The sequence below is a fragment of the Rhyacophila brunnea genome, unplaced genomic scaffold, assembly GCF_057557595.1.
Source record: "Rhyacophila brunnea isolate RB1 unplaced genomic scaffold, BYU_Rbru_1.0 scaffold_11, whole genome shotgun sequence".
Classification (NCBI taxonomy): Eukaryota; Metazoa; Arthropoda; class Insecta; order Trichoptera; family Rhyacophilidae; genus Rhyacophila; species Rhyacophila brunnea.
This window is the reverse complement of record NW_028232763.1, coordinates 42,721,701-42,741,200: the sequence shown is the minus strand read 5'-3', so window position 1 is coordinate 42,741,200 and position 19,500 is coordinate 42,721,701. Positions and strand designations below refer to the sequence as shown.

The following is a 19,500-nucleotide window of genomic DNA, read 5'->3' as shown; positions in this document are numbered from 1 at the left end:
ATTTTATTTATCTATTTCAGCACCTTCCAACAATCCTTGTTGATCATCAGCTGTTTTCTTGCATTTCCCTAGGTCGGTCCAGCATTCCGTCGGTTCACTGTAGGCTTGAAATAAAAACTGAACCTACTTAAATTCTCTGACATGATTTTTGATAGCCAACTATCTTTCTTCGTACATATTAATTGCCCTTAGAATATTATCCATATTTATATATTTGAAATCATATGTATATTTAATTATATTTATATTTAATTTGTAATGTATTTCTTAATAATGTATTTCTGGCACCCAACTCGAGCAAGTCAGCAGCTACGTCTATCTCGGACAGCAGGTGTCCATAGACGGAAGCATGCACGATGGAATTGCTCGAAGAACAAAGCTGGGATGGAGTGCTTTCGGACGTCTGAACAGTATCTTCAAGAGTGACCTACCATTATGTCTTAAGCGTAGGGTGTTCAACCAATGTGTGCTACCTGTGCTCACGTATGGCTGCGAGACGTGGACCCTCAACACGAGAGATGTCCAAAGGCTAAGAGTCACACAGCGAGGCATGGAGAGGTGCATGTTGGGCATCACGCGAAAGGACCGTAAGAGAAACGAATGGGTTAGGAAGCAGACAAGAGTACGCGATGTAATAGACGTTGCCAAACAGCTGAAATGGAGATGGGCGGGGCACATTGCTCGCCGAAAGGACGGCCGCTGGACAAATGCCGTCATCCAATGGTACCCAAAGGGTACAAAACGGCCACAGGGTCGCCCTAAAATCCGCTGGATTGACGAACTAGTAAAGTTCGGCGGAAATACGTGGCAGCGAACGACACAGGACCGAGAGAGTTGGAGAAAGCTTGGGGAGGCCTTCATCCAGCAGTGGGTTGACCCCGGCTGATGATGATGATGATATTTAAAATCATATTTAACTCAAAACAACAATTAACAAAATTGCAAAATGTGAGTAATGACTCTAGGCCAGGGGTCGGCAAATCGCGGCTCGCGAGCCACACGCGGCTCTTTGGTTATTGGCATGCGGCTCTTTGCTAAATTTCCAATTCACAACATTTACAAAAACTTTTGCAAAATTCACAATCTTTATTTTTTTCATTGATGTGTACACTTATTATATTATATTATAATGACATTATCGCGAGCCTAATTTTTCTTTTGCTGCAATAAGGTATGATTGTTGTTGTTTTAAATCCGCCCATTGCAAAATTGGACATATTAAATTTTTATCTATTTGATATTAACACGAGCACTTTTGAAATACAATTTTATTGGTGGATTTAACAAGCAAAGAGTTATGGAGCACCAAAATTGAGGATTTAGAAAGAGAAAAATGCAATTTAATTTCACAACATAAGTGGAGCGCTCTAAAAGATCTACGTAGGTAGATACTACGAATTTTAATACGCGGAATAGCTTTCCGAACTCATATTCGAGTCTACATAATAAGTATGTGAACAATCATTTTCAAACATGAACAATATAAATAGCATTTAGAGAAGCCAAATTAATAACCGATGAGAATTTGGATTCGCGGCTGAAATTAAAAACTAAAAGTTACATATTATGTACCATACAGAAACTCTCCAAAGAAATGCAAGGAAGGTCATTGTTCTCATTAGTTTTAAGGAATGCGTGAAAATTGTATGTAATTCATATTCTATAAAATTTATATTTATAATTTCAACAATAAAAACATATATTTACGTTAGTTTTATTCGGGATATCTTCTTCACTCAATAAATAAACAATTATTGTAAAATTTAAATAAATCATATTTAAAAAAATATCCGTATGTGTCTCGAATTTACTCATATATGGCTTTTCTGATCCAAGAGTTTGCCGACCCCAGCTCTAGGCGACTCAAATATTACATACATTTAAACAACTGCTCATGTATTAGGATAATATGTTTAAGATACCTACATAATATTATCCTTATAACTAAGAAACCACAAAACTTTGTAGATTTCAATTTCCATGTTATCTTAATCCAGTGATAATTAACTCGTTGTACTTCATCAAATTTAATTTGAAAATCTATAAGATCTTGTTATCTTTTCGTGACCAATTTTAGATCTTTATTATTTAGTTATAACAATGTGGTTATGTATATTGGCTATAATTTTAGTTAGAATTTATTACTACTGTTTTTTCTCACTAATATGATTAGGACGTTAAATAAAAATTATCGTCATACTTATTTTTTAAATACGAGGGCTTAATGTCAAACAACACTATCTACAAAAGTGCAACTTTACAGAGGAGCCAAAAATCGTTTTTTAGATTCTTTTAACTCAACAAGGGAAATGTTTATATAAAACCTAATGTTCATATTTTATAATTTATTGTGTTTTGTTCATTTATCTTGCTTATGATGATGTTAAAATTTAAAGGAATAGTTTTTAAAAAATATGAAAACAAGGGTAACTTACGTAGTTAACGTTAAACTTTACTGGGGATTTAAGAAGAAATTAGAAAAGATTGATATAACGTTGTTTGACTATCATGTTGCCGAAAATGTAAAATAACGTTATCTCAACAACAACAAAAACACTTTTTTGTAGATAACGTTGTTTGACTTTAAGCACTCGAATAATTCTTTCACATTATGTTAAATAAATCAATTATATTAACGACGGTTAAAATATTTCCAGCAGATCTGATGGCCTAAAGTTTAGGTTTAGTGTTGCCTCAACCATTGAATCTGTATGACCTTTCATACCAACAGAAAAGTATCCTATTTTAGTTCGAATTGCGCTCAAAATTAAGGATTTGTTTTTTTCTACCTACTTATGTGAATCGACGTTTTCCACTATGAAGGTGGTTAAAAGTAAATATAGAAACAGACTCGCGGATGTACATCTTGATAATTGCATTCAGATGGAAGTGACAAGGTACTCGAGAATTGAAAAAAATTGTGGAGGAAAGTAAAATGCCATTTCTATCACTTATTATTTTTACTTTTACTCACACTTATTTCAAGATATTTTTCAATTATTATTTTATTATAAATAAATAATTATTAAAGTAAACATTTTATGTTTTATCGGATGTCCGACATCACACTGCAAAAATTTTTGAACAAATGTTGATTTAAATATTATATAAAAAGGTTAATTACTATTGTCTCTCCTACGTAAAGCATGTCGGGCTTCCACAGTGAGTGTAAATTATATTAATATACTTTTTACGAAGAACAATATGTTAGCCATTAACTCAACCAATTATATGCTTACTATGAATAAAGGATACAAATATTTAATATGTATTTTGCCCAACGTGAAACATTTTATATAAATTTAATCGGCTTATATTGTTTACAATGATAATTTCACTATTCCAAAAGGACATCAGCAAGTGTTATTCTTTGGTGTAAGTACAACTATTTTTATTAGGATACACACGCATTATCATGTTCGACCCTTCGTGGAGTATATTATGGGCATTCATTAAGTTGAGGTTATAATATTATTAACAGACTTTTTACTAAGAATAGTTATTCATCCATTCCATTGGGTCCATGCAGGATGTATTTTGTTGACTAGCGCATCCATTATAATATATACAAGACTGCTTTCGGCCGCTACGGCAGCTATCTAGGGTAAGTTTATATCGAAGTATCAGCAGTTATTGTAACATTTACAATAAGTTAGTTGTAATTTTTACAATAATTTTTAAAAGGCAGTGATAAATTTTAGCGCGAGATAGACGGTTTTGACTGTTTAGACGGCTAACTTATTGTAAGTGTTACAATAAGTATTAATACTTCGATTCAAACCTATCCTAGATAGCTGCCGTAGCGGCCAAAAGCAGTATGTGTTGTGTATAGAATAGATGCGCCGGTAGGCCAGTGTGGGTACAACTTGGAGAGTGTTATGATAGTTAATAAAAATATTTAAAATGGCGGATTTTGATTTGTTTGTAGGTCTACATCCGCATGCTATTGATAAAATTAAGAAAACTCCTGGATCCTGATGTCAATAATCCGTTTCCAAGGATAACTGAAGATGAATCATATGCATAGTTTTTAATACCATGATTCTCAGTAATTGGACAGCGAATGAGAGAAAAAATATTGCAATGTAGCTGAACAAATAAATTCGCACACATACATAATGCATGCTCACAGCCCAATTTATGGGTACAATATGTGCTGAAGTGATTTTTCTTTTGGGGAAAAGGTTGGCTATTAAGAATTTATTTGCACATTGTTGTTTTATGGAAATTTGGTACCGCACGTGTTGGTGTTAAGTTATAAACTCACCCCAGCTGGTTTTATCGCTGATCAAGAACAACCTGTTTGCCGGAAATAACGGAAAAATTTCCCGGAAACCATGAAAGCGCTTCGCCTTATTTCAACTACGGAAGAAATCGGGTTCAATATTATATTTTTTGTAGTCATATTGGTCATTTATGAATGCTCTACGCTAGTGATGCCCGTGTCTATAAATATCAATTATTTATTTATAATATCGATACTTTCTTAAATTATCTATATCATCGTCATCATCAGTCTGAATCTATCCACTGCTGGATGAAGGCCTCTTCGAGCTGCTTTCACTTCTCTTGGTCCTGTGCGTTGCGTTGCTACGTACTTCCGCAGACCATTATCATTTCATCGATCCAGCGCCTCTAGGTCTACCTTGCGGACGTTTTGTACGTCTTGGATACCACTAGATGACTAGATTTGTCCAACGATTGTCTGTTCTTCGAGCTATGTGTCCAGCCCATCTCCATTTAAGGCTTTTAATGAACTCTATCACATTGCAAACCCTTGTTTGCTCCCTTATCCACGCATTCTTTTTTCTGTCCTTTCGCGTTATGCCCAGCATGCACTTCTCCATACCACGTTGTGCTACTCTTAGTTTCTGGATCTTTCTTTTACTTAGGGTCCATGTTTCTCATGCATATTATGTGATTACGGGAAGCACACACTGGTTGAACACTTTTTTTCTATCTCTATATATATATATATACTTATATACTATGCAATACTTATTAATTAAATTTGAGTGTCTGTCTGTTTGTTCGCTTCCGTTTGTTTGGTTATAATCCAAAAACCACTTAAGCAATTTTAATGAAACTTTAACAGATAAAGTTGTATCTTCTTATGGTGTTCTCGAGTACATTGTAGTACCCTCTTCCTAGAACAAACTTGTTTGTTATATTATTATGACATTAATCTCAAACTATCAAAACCAAAATAAGTTTGTGGATAAGGGGCTGCCCATATATGACGTCACGCTCTAGGGGGGTCAGAGAAAATGTGACGTCACAATGTAGACAAACACAATATTGGAAATTGGGGATTTAATGATTTAATGGGCAATATAGACAATGATTTGAGTTTCCCCATCTCCACCCGCCATGTATATGCAGCCGCGGGAGGGGTGATAAGTTATGTGACGAAATATAACGATGGGGGAGGGGGTTAAAAAATATCCAAAATCGTGTGACGTCATATGTGGACGGCCCCTAATGCAAAGAAAACTTGGACGTCATCGATTTACTTTTCGATGTTACGCTTCTCGATATCTCTATAAAAATAAAACAATAAATTCAAAAAAAAGAATGAAACAAAAGCATTTGCCTGTCGAATATTAAATACAATAACACTCAAAAAATGACGACAACTTCAGTTCGATATAAAAATATAATATTATTATAAGTAGTTTATATGATTTCGTATCTTGTAGGAGAAGTAAATTTTATACACTTTTCAAAAAAATATCGCGAGTAAAGCAATCATAGTACCTACATTAAAGTTTTTAATAGCTTGATAACTATTGTATTTGCTTGGCAGAATAAATGAGGATGTATGTGAATACGCATTACCTCTTAAAACGACATTAGCTTAGAAGTTGGTTAAATACTGTAGCAAACCAATCCTAATACAGTTTACAGAGACAATTTAGATAACCTTTCAAGAAAAATCAATATAAAATTATTACTTATTAAAACCTTTTTTAGGCTCATGTTATCGTCAAATAAAGATAAAAGGAAACTGGACATATTTGAGAGATGGAGAGTACCTGAGTCATCTGTGCTTTGCCGATGACATAGTAATTTTCTCGCAAGACTCAGAAGACCTCCAAAGCAGAATGCAGGATCTCGCTGAAGTAAGCAACAAAGTACGTTTCAAAATAAATGTAACAAAAACGAAAGTCATGTTCAACTGCTTTGCAGGCCAAAAATAGATCCTCATCAATGGCACTCAGCTCGGTGAAAAGCTACATCTATCTGGGATAACGAATGTCTATAGATGGATGTATATTTGATGAAATTGTTCGCAGAGTAGGTGAAGCTAGGCTGGAGTGCTTTTGGCCTCCTGAATAATATCTTCAAAAGTGACCTTCCACTGTGCCTAAAGCGCTCAACCAGTGTGTGCTTCCCGCGATCACATATGCGTATGAAACATGGACCCTAAGTAAAAGAGTGATCCAGAAACTTATAGTAGCACAACGTGGTATAGAGAGGTACATGCTGAGCATAACGCGAAAGGACAAAAAGAGGAATGAGTGGATAAGGAAGCAGACAAGGGTTTGCGATGTAATAGAGTTTATTAAAAGCCTTAAATGGAGATGGGCTGGACACATAGCTCGAAGAAGAGACAATCGTTGGACAAATCTAGTCATCCAGTGGTATCCAAGAAGTACAAAACGTCCGCAAGGTAGACCTAGAGGCCGCTGGATCGATGAAATGATAAAGTTCTGCGGAAGTACGTGGCAACGCAATGCACAGGACCGAGAGAAGTGGAAGCAGCTTGAAGAGGCCTTCATCCAGCAGTTGATAGATTCAGGCTGATGATGATGATACTGAGAAGGCTTTTTGGAGCCGTATGCTAGAAAGAAGGCACGTGACAATAGAGATTCAACCACGAATTGTGGTACGTATCGTAATGTCATATTATGACGTCCCAAGTTTCAGAGTATGTTATACATACCAAACTTTGCAAGTTATTAAGGGTTAATAAATAATAGCCATGTAATATGATGCAATACCTACAGAATTATTCTAACTTGATAAACACAAGTGTGGGCCAGCAGAGGGTCATAGTACGAGTATTAAGGACCCACGCCCGGATATTGCACACAAGACATCAATAAACTAATAATTATTGATATCACCAAAATGTATAAAAAAAATCCTCGCACCTCACTCCTTCGTCTAGTATTTTACAACGTTTGTATTAGCTCGTATTCTTGTTTGTCCGGTGGTTGTTTGCCCAGTACAAATCTTGCAATCGATTTTAACTAACTTCCCGACTATCTAGACATTTGAAACTTTTAGAATATATCAGAACACGATGCCAATGCATTATTTTAATACTCTTAGCCATCTTTAAGCAGAATTGAATTCATTTTCAGTTAATTCTGTTTTTTATGGAAAGTTATTTCAGAAAAATCCTTTAAAAGTAAAAGACTATTATTGATTGCTAAGGGGGTGGTCCTAGCAACTAAATTATTAATATATATACGTGCGTTACTATGGAAGTCAAAATGAAATGTCAAAATGACATTTCAGTATTCTATATTTGTTTGTTTTCTATTTACTTCATATCAAGTACAAGTTTGAGCATAACAATTCAACGGAAAATTTTAAAACATTGTATATAAAAAGTTCTTTTTATCTTGTATTTATTTAATTCTTTGTAACGCGTATACCTTGTCCACTGTATATTATGTACCTACTTGCAACTTTTGTGAAATCTTGTTGTTTTTCGATCATCTTCTCGGCATCTAGTCTAAATATATCCTCGAAGATAAATCACCTGACAATTAATAACCTTCAAGACGACGGCCTTTAAACTTAACAGCTGTGAATACTACTCAGGAGTTGCACTGAAGTCCAGTCTTTGGTAAGGAAACAAAGGAAGGAGAACACCATCATACCACCTCAGGTTCCTTTCAACACAAGTCACCAGATTTCTTTGCCTTCTTTCCTGAGGGACATAATAGTACGACGATCCCTCTGTCATCTCATACGTGAAAGTGGGTTGACTCCGTTTGGCAGGCTGTGTCTCAGTGAGACTTCTTAATAAAAGACTATAAGGCAAGGGAAGGGTCAAAAGTCCTAGACTGCGGTGGTCGAACTACTTAGAAACAGACACTGCATCCTTGAGGCTAAGGCAGTAGTACTGTGGAGCAGTGCTCCGCAACCGGTGTGCCACGGCAAACTGGTGTGCCGTGAGACGATGCTAGGTGTGCCGCGTTGCATTGCTCCCAAAAAAAACACAAATAATTTTACTACAAGGATCTCTACAAATGTACCAGATCACCATTGAAATAAAACAATTAATCTTGGATCAGTTTCAAAAACATTTAACTTTGCTGCAAAAGAAATGTCATCATTACTTTTATACAATCAATACGACTAGGTTCGAAACCTTTTTGCAAACAATGACAAAAATTCTATAGAAGCGCTTTCCCTATAAATTCGAGAGGAATTGGTTGAATTGAGAAACGACGGGACGCTAAAACTGAACTTCGCCGATGTTCCATTGGCTATTTTCAGGATTTCGGTTAATAGAGAATATCCTCGGATTTCCGAGAAGGCTGTCTCAGTTCAGCTCCCATTTTATACGACATATCTAGGTGAGCAAAGTTTTTCAACTCAAGTTATAATTAAAAATAATAAGCAGTTTTGCTTGAAGGATCTTGACCGAGAGCTTCGGATTGCTCTTTCAAATATCAAGTCAAAATATATAAAACTTTAACGTTCATTGAAAAAAGCTCAGTTATCACAGTAATTAGTTATTATATTGATAATACAATACATGGAAATTTGTACATTTAGTTCTTCGTCGTCTGTTATGTTGTTTTGTTTTGTTTTGTCTTTATATTTAATTATCTATCAAATAAAAAAACACAAACTAATGTAATTATGGTGCATGTCCCCTACAAGGGGTTAGCTAACAGGACTCTAGCCTGGGGGCCCAGGCTCAGAGGAGGCCGGCGTGGCAGGTCAACCAGATAAATGAGATAAACTCAAATTACAATTTTGCTCGAAAAGTAAAAAAAAGTCGCCTGCGGCGCTACTACGCTGACATTAATATTTAAAACATGCGATTGTAGGATACAATTTATTATTATGTCAATACTCGACAAATAATAAAATAGTTCTCAACCGACAACTAACCATAATTCAAGAGTGAATGTATTAATAAATGCAAAAAATCGTAAACATAAAATAAGTACCAATATTTTTCCTCGAACACCATTTGAAAAAATGCTATTTTAGGGTATCACACTGTCTTTAACCTTATCGATAGGTAGGGGGGCCTTCCAAAGATCCCGGCCTGGGGTTCCCCTTCAGGATGTAGGGTCCATGTTTTGGTGTATAAATTGTCTTACGTGTGGTGTGCCGTGGAATTCTCGGAAGACCTTTGGTGTGCCGTGGGTGAGAAAAGGTTGCGGAGCACTGCTGTAGAGGTAACTTGCCGCAAATCCACATTCGGATGTAGTATCAATGAAGGTGATTATGAATGAACGAATGTTTCTTTGTTGCATCGTGGTTTAAGAGAAAGATTTGGTTTTATTTAATAATTTGGTGAAAATAAAATAATACCTAAGTTTTGAATTTGGTAATCTATGTGAAATTTAATTATATTATATTATATGGAAATGAATTTATAATGTCTTTTTTACATCGTGAATAAATTTAAAAAGATGTTCGCTGCACGAGATATTATAATATTATGTAAGTAGTGAATTTACAACGAGTCTGTGGTAATCTTTATTCACTTATTCAGTCTCACAATGAAAAAAGCAGACGGAAATAGTTTGTCAAAATAATTATAAAAGTAGTATTAGTGGCGATTAAAGTAATACCTACTTTGATTTAAAATACAAAAGCCGATCGCCAAATAGTAGCTCAATTTGAGAAGTACTTCATTGAATATGAAAAGGTCAATAGTTAAAATTTGTCGTCATTAAGTATCACTCTTTTAGCATAATGGAATATATGCGTGGGCGCGATACCCGAGAGATGCAGGCTCGATTCCTGCGGTCTTACTTTTTTCAAAAAGATTTTTTCTATTGGTCATAATATATTTTCCCAGAAGTGTTTTCAAAATTACGTATGTTCAATAATTAGAATGCTACATTCTTAAATCTTGTGAATTATTCCTTGAATAAAAAAATAGTTATTAAATATTATGATACTTTTCTCGTTATGCATATTATATCTCAATTTCTATGTGTGTTCACGGTTTGTACAGTCATATTATGTTCATTCAATATGATACAGTTTTCCATAGCTGTTGTTTGTGTTATATATTACAACTAACGACTTTAATATGATACCATTTCCTAGTGTTGTCACATCCCTATTCGTGGCATAAAAATGGGCATAACGTGTTGCCCGTAAAGTTATATTTCTTGTATTCTGTCCCTAAAATAAATCGTTCCATATACACTGCGCGGCAATCATTCTGAGCGTTCACCTTCTTGTGTATTTTTGAAATATATTTTGCTCTAAGATTGACTTGAAATATTGCCACAAATGTTTTCTCGTGTCGCTTTTTTCTGCAGACGCCGGGAAAAATTCAGTTTCCGACCATTTTTTTGCGCAAATGTAGGACATAAATTTTATTTTCAATCGTTTGTGAACATTCATTTCAAACATTTCGTAAGGTCATCGTTATGCTCGTCCAATGGACATAGCGACATAAAAAATGTAACATTATTAGGTACTGAAACAAGTAACAAATTATTACTGTATTATTAAATAACTTTATGTCATTTAATGTGTTTACATTGTGGAATTTAAGATTTAAAAAATCATACATTATGTTAAGGGCGGACATGCTCAGCGTAGGTCAAAATGGAACTTTTATTGCATTTTCAAACCATGATCCTGGACATTCCTTAAACGTTGTAGATAATCTATTTATATAATTTTGAAGCCTTTTTATCTCTTATATTTATTTTAAAAATTTGATGACTGCATAAAGTATTTTAATTACATAAAATAGTATTCTTTTAAACCTCTCGCTCTAATGTTTTAGAATATAGTCATATTTCAGTACATAAATGTGCAGTGGTGGTTAGATTTTTTACATTTATTAATTTTTAAACGCATTTATAAAACCATTAGTATAATTTATGACGAGATTATTTTTGTAAAATATTTAAAAAAAAAATTAAAAAATCGGTTAGGTACATGTTCAAACACGCGCGTTAACATGATCTTACTCCCAACTTCAATTCTATTTTGTCAATTTATGGCTACGGCCGTATGTTGTAGCTTAACCACTGGGTAATGACAAAAGAAATGGCATATTTCAAAAAACACTACCTTATTCAGAGGTCAATAATTATTATAAAGCAATCATTATTCGTAGAATGATTATCACACTTAAATGGTCAAAAACATAGCTTATAATTAGGATCTTTAGAATTATCTTCAAATGTGTTTATCTTGCCCATTTTTTGAATAATAAAATGCCTAATTCTTGTCAAATTTGGGATCACAGAGATTATCAATATAATTTTTTATCGTAAATATTTTACAAAAATAATCTCGTCATAAATTATACTAATGGTTTTATAAATGCGTTTAACAATTAATAAATGTAAGAAATCTTAACATCGCTGTACATGCATGTACTGAAATATGACTATATTCTAAAACATTAGAGCGAGAGGTGTAAAAGAACACTATTTTATGTATTAAAAATACTTTTTGCAGTCATCAAATGTTTAAAATAAATATAAAGGATAACAAGGCTTCAAAATTATATAAATAAATTATCTACAACGTTTACGGAATGTCCAGGATCATGGTTTGAAAATGCAATAAAAGCTCTATTTTGACCTAAGCTGAGCATGTCCGCCCGAGAAAATGGGAAACCCGGGATATCTGGTATTTCTAAAGCCGCCCCATCATATTTCAAAATTATGATGAAGAAAATATACAATGCTGATTTTTGTTCATAGTATTTAATAATATTCATATTTTATATTAAACAAAAACTATTCATAATTTTACACCATTGAATTTAGTGAATTTAATACCTATTTTTTTCGACTTATACGTGGTGTAAATGAGAACTCTGCCATTTTTGGTAGTATCGACTTGTGTGTCCCTGAAAACTATCTTAGAAATTGGGAGCGTCAGTTGTTTGTTCTCCCAAGGAGTAGAACTTACCTGCCATTGGTGATGCCAATTGGGAGAGCAATAACTCTGTTCAACCAAATCGCTTCGGATGTTGGTATATTCCACCTACGTGAGGATGAGTATATGTAGACGTTGTTTTATAAATGCTTAAAATAGGGTCTGCTTAACTCATCCGGTGTACTTCTTTGTACATATCTCATTTATATTTTTTGTATTTACACTTTTCTACTGTTTAATAACTTAACCCTTTATAGGACAACTTTTTTTTAAAAGATATGTGCTTAATTTTTTTTATGTATTCTATATTCATTTTGATGAACAGAAAAAATATTTATTTTTTTGAAAAATATATAGCTTTTTCGTAATTATCGATTTCCCAGCGGTCTGTTTTCTGACCGGTGTTCATTTAGGTAAAAAAAAGTATTTGTTCACGGTTTTTTTTTTAATAATAATAAGACAGGTTTTTTAGGAAAAAAAATATAATTTCATTTATTTCTGTAACAATAATAATTACTTTATTAATTTTATAGAAGTTTCTCAAAATAATAAACATTTCTAAGGCCTTGTTGGCTTTTTCTTTTGTTCAAATAATTGATACGGCATAAAACACTGTATGCAAAGGGATACTTTGCAATTTGTGACTGAGCTTCGTATCACTTTCAGCGTAGTGCTGCAATAACCACATCTATGAAGTGTACATTTTTCAGGATAATGATTTGAATTGATATCGTCAGGAAATGGAGGTCGACCAAACCTTTTTCGTGAAGTAAAAGATCCTATCAGCTGATCAGCCAACTTATTTCTAAAGTGAAGATGTGTAATAGGTTTTTTTCATTATCCAACATAGCTTGGTATTCTGTAATTCCTTCAAATAATCTCAGGAATGCGTCTTCAACCATGTCTTTCAAGGTCTTTCGCACTAAAACATCCGCTTCTCCCATTTTCCATCCTCAGACAAAAAAAAAATTGTTCCACAACATAGGCTTCTACTTATACATATAACATTCCATAACTATTTTATTTCATTCTGAGATATGTATTTCAAAAAATTATTACAGTTTGAATGAACACAAAAACAATTATTTTTACCCGCGATTTTTATGGAAATCATTTTTTCAATGAATGACACATATCATCAAATAACTCGATAGCGACTAATAATCCACAAAAAATAACTAGTAATTATGAAAGTTCACTATATTGGTATATGAAATTAGATGTATTGTGGTTTTGAAATTATTTTTAGTGTTTATATTATGTAAATCAAAAAGGGTCCAAATTATACAATTTGAGGTTAGATTCTCGACATGCCACTGAATAATTTGATATTATTTTACTACAACACATACAATTTATAGGTGAAATACAAAAAACTATATATTTTTATGTATAGTATAAATGTACATACTTTGTCTTCAGTAAACAAGTCACAATTTTTGAAAAACAAGAACTTAAAAACACTGTTGTTGAAAAACTGGCAGCTATCATGTCGCTAAATGGACACCGGTCAGATAACTGACCGGGACACATTTTTCGTAATCTACTCAATATGTGCAAACTTCAGGACGATTGGTCAGATTCAAGACCTCTGTGCATTATCTGAGAATGATTAAAACCCATAAGGGTGATTATAACTTGTAAAATTATAGAAATATAGACCTTAATGTTGCCGGTCTCAAAACTATCCGTATTTCGCTTATGACCTATAAAGGGTACTGATCCATTTCTTTTTTTGTATAATAATGTTTTAATATTATTTCTTTGTTCCTAAATGTGATTTTGTGAACGTCTTAAATTAATAATTTGTAATTTTCACTATATTTTTAAAAAAAAAAAAAAAAAAAAAAAAAGTTTTTTGTTGATCATAGAAGGTTTTTAATCTTTTTCAATATGTACACTTTGTGCTAGTTTTTCTTCTTTTCTTCGACACTCACAGAGACATGGTTAAAAAATTGAAAAGCAATAATTTACACCATGTGTTAATCGATATATTTAATCAATAAATGTGTTGCATAAGGCATATTGAAAGGTATATTTAAGTGTCAGGTTAGATTCTTAATGTTTTTTATTTTGTTTACAGATATCGTTAGCAAATGAGCGGTCCATTATTCTTCAAGATCTGGACTTCTCAGCATCAGGGAGTTACTCTTGTGATGTGACATTAGAAACTCCAATATACACCAAAGCATCAGCTGACAAAGATCTTCTAGTAATACGTAAGTTTTTTGACTACTACTACTGTACAAATTACTATTTTTAATATGTATATTATGTTAAGTTTTCATAATAATTATACTAGGCCCTAGCATCCCTTAGTGATATAAAAGACTGTCAACAATGTTAACCATATTAGTTCTGACAGATTTGCATAAATAAAAATACAACTAGACGGCATTCAAACCGATTAAATAAAGTTGAAGATATATAACCAAATTGATAACCCTCGTGTTGAAGATATAAATTTTTACTAAGAAAGAAGAAATAATAAAAAGAAAAATGTTTAAGAATTCAGTGAATGGAAGGGAACACAAAAAATAAATGGTTATGTATTGTAGTCACACCCCGTAATAATAGAAAGTTGTGGAGATAATTGCAAAAAAGTAACATATCTATATAAATATCGACCAAAGAAATAATATTATACATGTACAATTATTACTGATTTAAGATTTCGACTAATTTTTAATACTACTCTTTTTAACATATATAACTACTTTTTTGTTCTTTGCTATATTTTAAATTAATTTCAATAAAATGTCATACAAGATCATGAACCATTATATTTTATTATCATCACATAAATTTCTCAATTTATATTCTAAAAAAAGATAATTGGTATTAAAGAAAAAAATGTAGATATGACCAAATTACCTTAGTACGGTCTAAGAACAGCTTTGTATGAAGAAAGCCGTAAGTACATTTTTTATACGAAATATAACAGAAATCAAATTTTTGTGGTATGTAAACAAATCTTAAACTAAAATTAAGTATTATAGACTAATAAAATAAACAAAAAGTTTTAACGTATTAGCAGCATAAGTAAAATAATATGGGAACTCAGTTTTCCCACTTGCCTAAAATGCAGATACGGCCTCTGTGCTTAGTATGGCAGAACCCCTTTCCAATTAATTGTCATTCCTCAACTTAAATAAACGTATTACATTATTAAATGTGTCCGAGGACACTAAGCCGTTACAATTTTTTTAAAAAATACTTATCAGGTAAACTACTAAATTGCACAATAGAGTCATTTTTGAGTACAGTAAAACGGGATGAATAGGAACGTTTTCAGATTTCATAATCAATAAAGTATTTAAATAGTATTATGCTGGATGACTTAAAAGCTGAATTCGCTTGCCAAAAGTTGTGTTTTCAATTCAACAATATGGTTTGGTGAATGGGAACGCTCAATATATACTGGCTATTGATAATTTCCCAAAATTATGGCCTGTTCCTATTTACCAGTGAAACGGGGTGAATAGGAACACCAAATAAATTGAAAGGAAAAACTGTAAATTTGAATAAAAAAAAACATGATTAAATAAAGTAACATTTAATTACTTAACTATTTCTTTTATTCAACGAATAATTCAAAAGATTTAAGAATGTTACATTCTAATTATCGAACATAGTTTTGAAAACACTTCTGAGAAAATACGAGTATATAACCAATAGAAAAAAAAATCTTTTTCTTTTTCTGTAGGTATCTTTCGGGTTTCGCGCCCATGCACATATACCACTATGCTATAGGTATCATTCTTAATTGCGACGAAATGGCTCTTAATTATTCCTTGAATAAAAAAATAATTAATTAAATTATTAGCAAGTTCAAGTTATAACAAAATAATCTTGGAATGATTTCAAAATCAGCCAAATTCATAATAGACAGTCACAAGGGTGAAAGTTTATATTATTTCGAGTATAGAATATTTAACATTAATAAATTCCACATTTTGATAATGCAGAAATGTTTGAAAGCAGTAGTTCTCCAGCAATTCACAAAAAAAGTCACAAATACCTAAAGGTGGACTTGCCTGATTTTGAAATCTAGCGACACATATAGGTCTTTAGTGCGATCAATTAAAATCTATCAAGCGAACGATATGTAGGACATGCTTGATATAACAGATTACTAAGCTATTTGTTTAATTCCTGAATACAGATAAATGTGTAATATAATTATTTATTAAATACAAATGAATCGAGATTATTATCTCAATCCCTATTTATCCTCGCAAATGTATTGACATTGCGTCACGGGCGGTAGTGTGAGGAGCATCACTTAAATGGCGTATCCCAACATTTCCGACGCCCCCGCCCGCTCGCAACTCCGTGTTATGAATAAAATATTGGGCGCTTTTGTGCGCCGGATTCGGGCGAGAAATTTCACAATTCAATAACGGCCGTGTTTGTGAGACAAACTCCAACCGAGGCAGGAGTCCCGTGCCCAGAGGCGGATTACAGTTGCGTCTGCCATTCTGCCGGAATGCTTTCGAATCTAGTCAAGCTCGCGTATAAAGTCGAGAACCAATATTGGCCTACTTACTGCCTATTTCTAAGTCTTATTCATATAGATGCAAACACACAAAAATTTCATTTTATCTGATCCCCTAGAATGGCGTTTCCCAAATATAACCCAGTATTTGTTTTCTCAGACCGATATATAGACACACTCGTATTTCATTTTAAAACACTGTGGAATATATACGATTAAAAACAATTCTAACGAGGTGCAAAGATTTGATTCTTTTTTCCGACCATAGGCATTTATTTTTACCAAACAAGACAAGACAAACAAGATAAAATTGACATACTCGTAGTTGACACAACTTTCAATAAAATTTATTTTTATAGTACACCAAGGCCGACTATTTCTAATAAGAATACACATATATATTAATAAATTCAAAATGCATTCATCCTCTGAACACAAAAAAACAGTCCTCCAAAGCATAATAATAGACTGTTACTGAACTTTAGGAATACCTGCTCTAAATTATGAATATATTTTTTAAATTACCATTTCATTAGTTACTCATGACATCTTTTCGATAGGCGTTGCTGCATTTTGATACATCGGCGTAAAATATTTCAAACCGGAATTTTACTGTGTCATATATTATATTATATCATCATTGCAAAATCATTATGCATTGCAGTGTATTATTTGGATTCGATCTGGAAAAACTCAAAACTAATAAATCATACCATACAGTAAGTTAAAACTGGGCGTATCCGGAAATTTGTACGTAAACAGTTAACCGTAGGACACTTATTCGTGCGCCGCAGTACGTGAAACATGAGTTCGTGTAACATTTAATCAAATAACTAGTTCTTCGTTGAACATTTCACCGTGGAGTATATTTGTACGTATGCTGCAACATATGGCGAATTTTATGAGATGTCTTTACTAGGTTACGTTAGGTTAGGGTTAATCTAATTGGAACAGTACTATTTGCAAACTATCGCCGCATTTTGTAAGATACGAACAAATGTATTCCACGGTGAAATGTTCAACGAAGAACTCGTCATTTGATAAAATGTTATACGAACTCATGTTTCACATACTGCGGCGCACGAATAAGTGTCCCTCGATGAACTGCATTCGTACAATTTACATGTAACCAAAACTGGGATAACCGTAAATCATTCTGAAAAATAACTAAGTTTTCTGGGTTTAATAATCTCTATGACTGTGCTTTGATTAGTTGATAAAACTCGTAATTAAAAATCACTTTGGATCCAGGTATCGTATATTTTTTACGTTTAAATTATTCTTTCACATTCTCGCAATAGGTCCATAAGCGTAATTATTAATAATCAAAATGTTTGCATATACGTTTGTAGAAGTTCTATATTTTAAATAAATATCAATGACAATCATATTACATCCAGATATTCTCGTATATTTACATTACTTTAAAATACGAGCATTTATGAAGGTATATGAAAATTTACAAAAATACACATATAAGAATCCTAAAAAAATCGTAGAATTCGAACACACATAATATTGTGAATGTCGGGTGAGTGATCTAACTCATGACCTATCGATTGCAAATGTTTCAAATTCAGTAGAATCCTAGTTCTTTGATCCTCTGATCTGTACGAGTTCGTCTATCCAGCGAGCTTTAGGGCGTTCCTATGGTCATATAGTTCCTTATTCATTCTTTTTTTGTCTGCTTCATTATCAATAATTGATTTATTTTGTGGCCTTTTGCGTTATGCACAACATGCACATTCTCTTAAACATTATGCATACTTACTTATAATCCCATATAATTTGCGATGGCATATTCGCTTGGATAAGTTAGGAAACACCACAAATAATAACTTCGATCAGTTGCCATCTCGATTTTCTCATTGACCCTTACAGCGCGAACGCCACAGCTGTTGTGTCTTGATTAGCCATTAGATATAATTAGCATGTTATTTAAGTGTAGTAATTAAATGCTCCGCAGTGTTAACATACCTAATATGGCGGCCATTATAAATGGTATAGTTCAGTTGAAAATGTACCTCTGAGGCAGACGAAACCGGTCCTAATTTATTGTATAAAAGTAGAATAAGTACTACAAAAAAAAATGCGCTTTATTTAATTAAACAACAATACAATTCAGTTCCACCATGAATTGACAGTTAACAAAATAAAAGACATTATAAATGGTTTTACACAAATTTTACAGAATTGTTCAACTAAATTATAATGACGAACTGTAGTATTACTGACTACATTATATGTACAATTTACCCATCGTGACAGATTATCTTTTAATGCACCTTGCAAATTGACAAATAAAATAAATGTCATACCAGTAAAATTCTTTGCAAATAAACCTGCAATGCGAAGTCATTTGTAGCTACTCGTAACTTAATCAGTGAAGTATTGGTCTTTTTCTACTTCAATTTTATACATTTTGGCGTCATCTCTATAGAAAAAGGTTGTTATAATAATATTTGTCGATATCATCATAAACATAACATAAACATCACGAAGTTGTCAGTACTATACAACTTCCCCAATATTCATATTTTCATAACGATGCGAAAAATACATTTGAAATAGTTTTTTTATATTAATAATACTAATTCATCTCTGTGTTTTTTTCAGTATACTCTACTAAAAGCCTTACTACATATATGCTATGGAAAGAAATAACTGGAACGGTATAATCAAACGGATATCAGAAGTTCCTGCTGAAGTAAAGAATAAAGAAACATCTTGCAATTTATATTAATATCTCCACAAAAATTCCACAGTATAATACTCTTTTCGTGATATAAAAGATACTGCTAACTATTTAATTACCTTCTTTGACTACTTCTTAACTATTTAATTATCGCATGCCTAAAAGAAAATGTTTATTCGTAGTTCAT

General features: G+C 32.8%; 1 protein-coding gene across 1 annotated transcript in view; it reads left to right on the top strand.

Annotated features, from left to right (window-relative positions):
- Nucleotides 1–19,500, top strand: part of LOC147078744 (uncharacterized) — a 120,374-nt gene that overhangs the window by 70,542 nt on the left and 30,332 nt on the right. Inside the window, exon 3 of the mRNA XM_085960505.1 lies at nt 14,204–14,339. Coding sequence (XP_085816631.1) covers nt 14,204–14,339 — 136 coding nt within the window. The remainder of the gene's footprint in view (nt 1–14,203; nt 14,340–19,500) is intronic.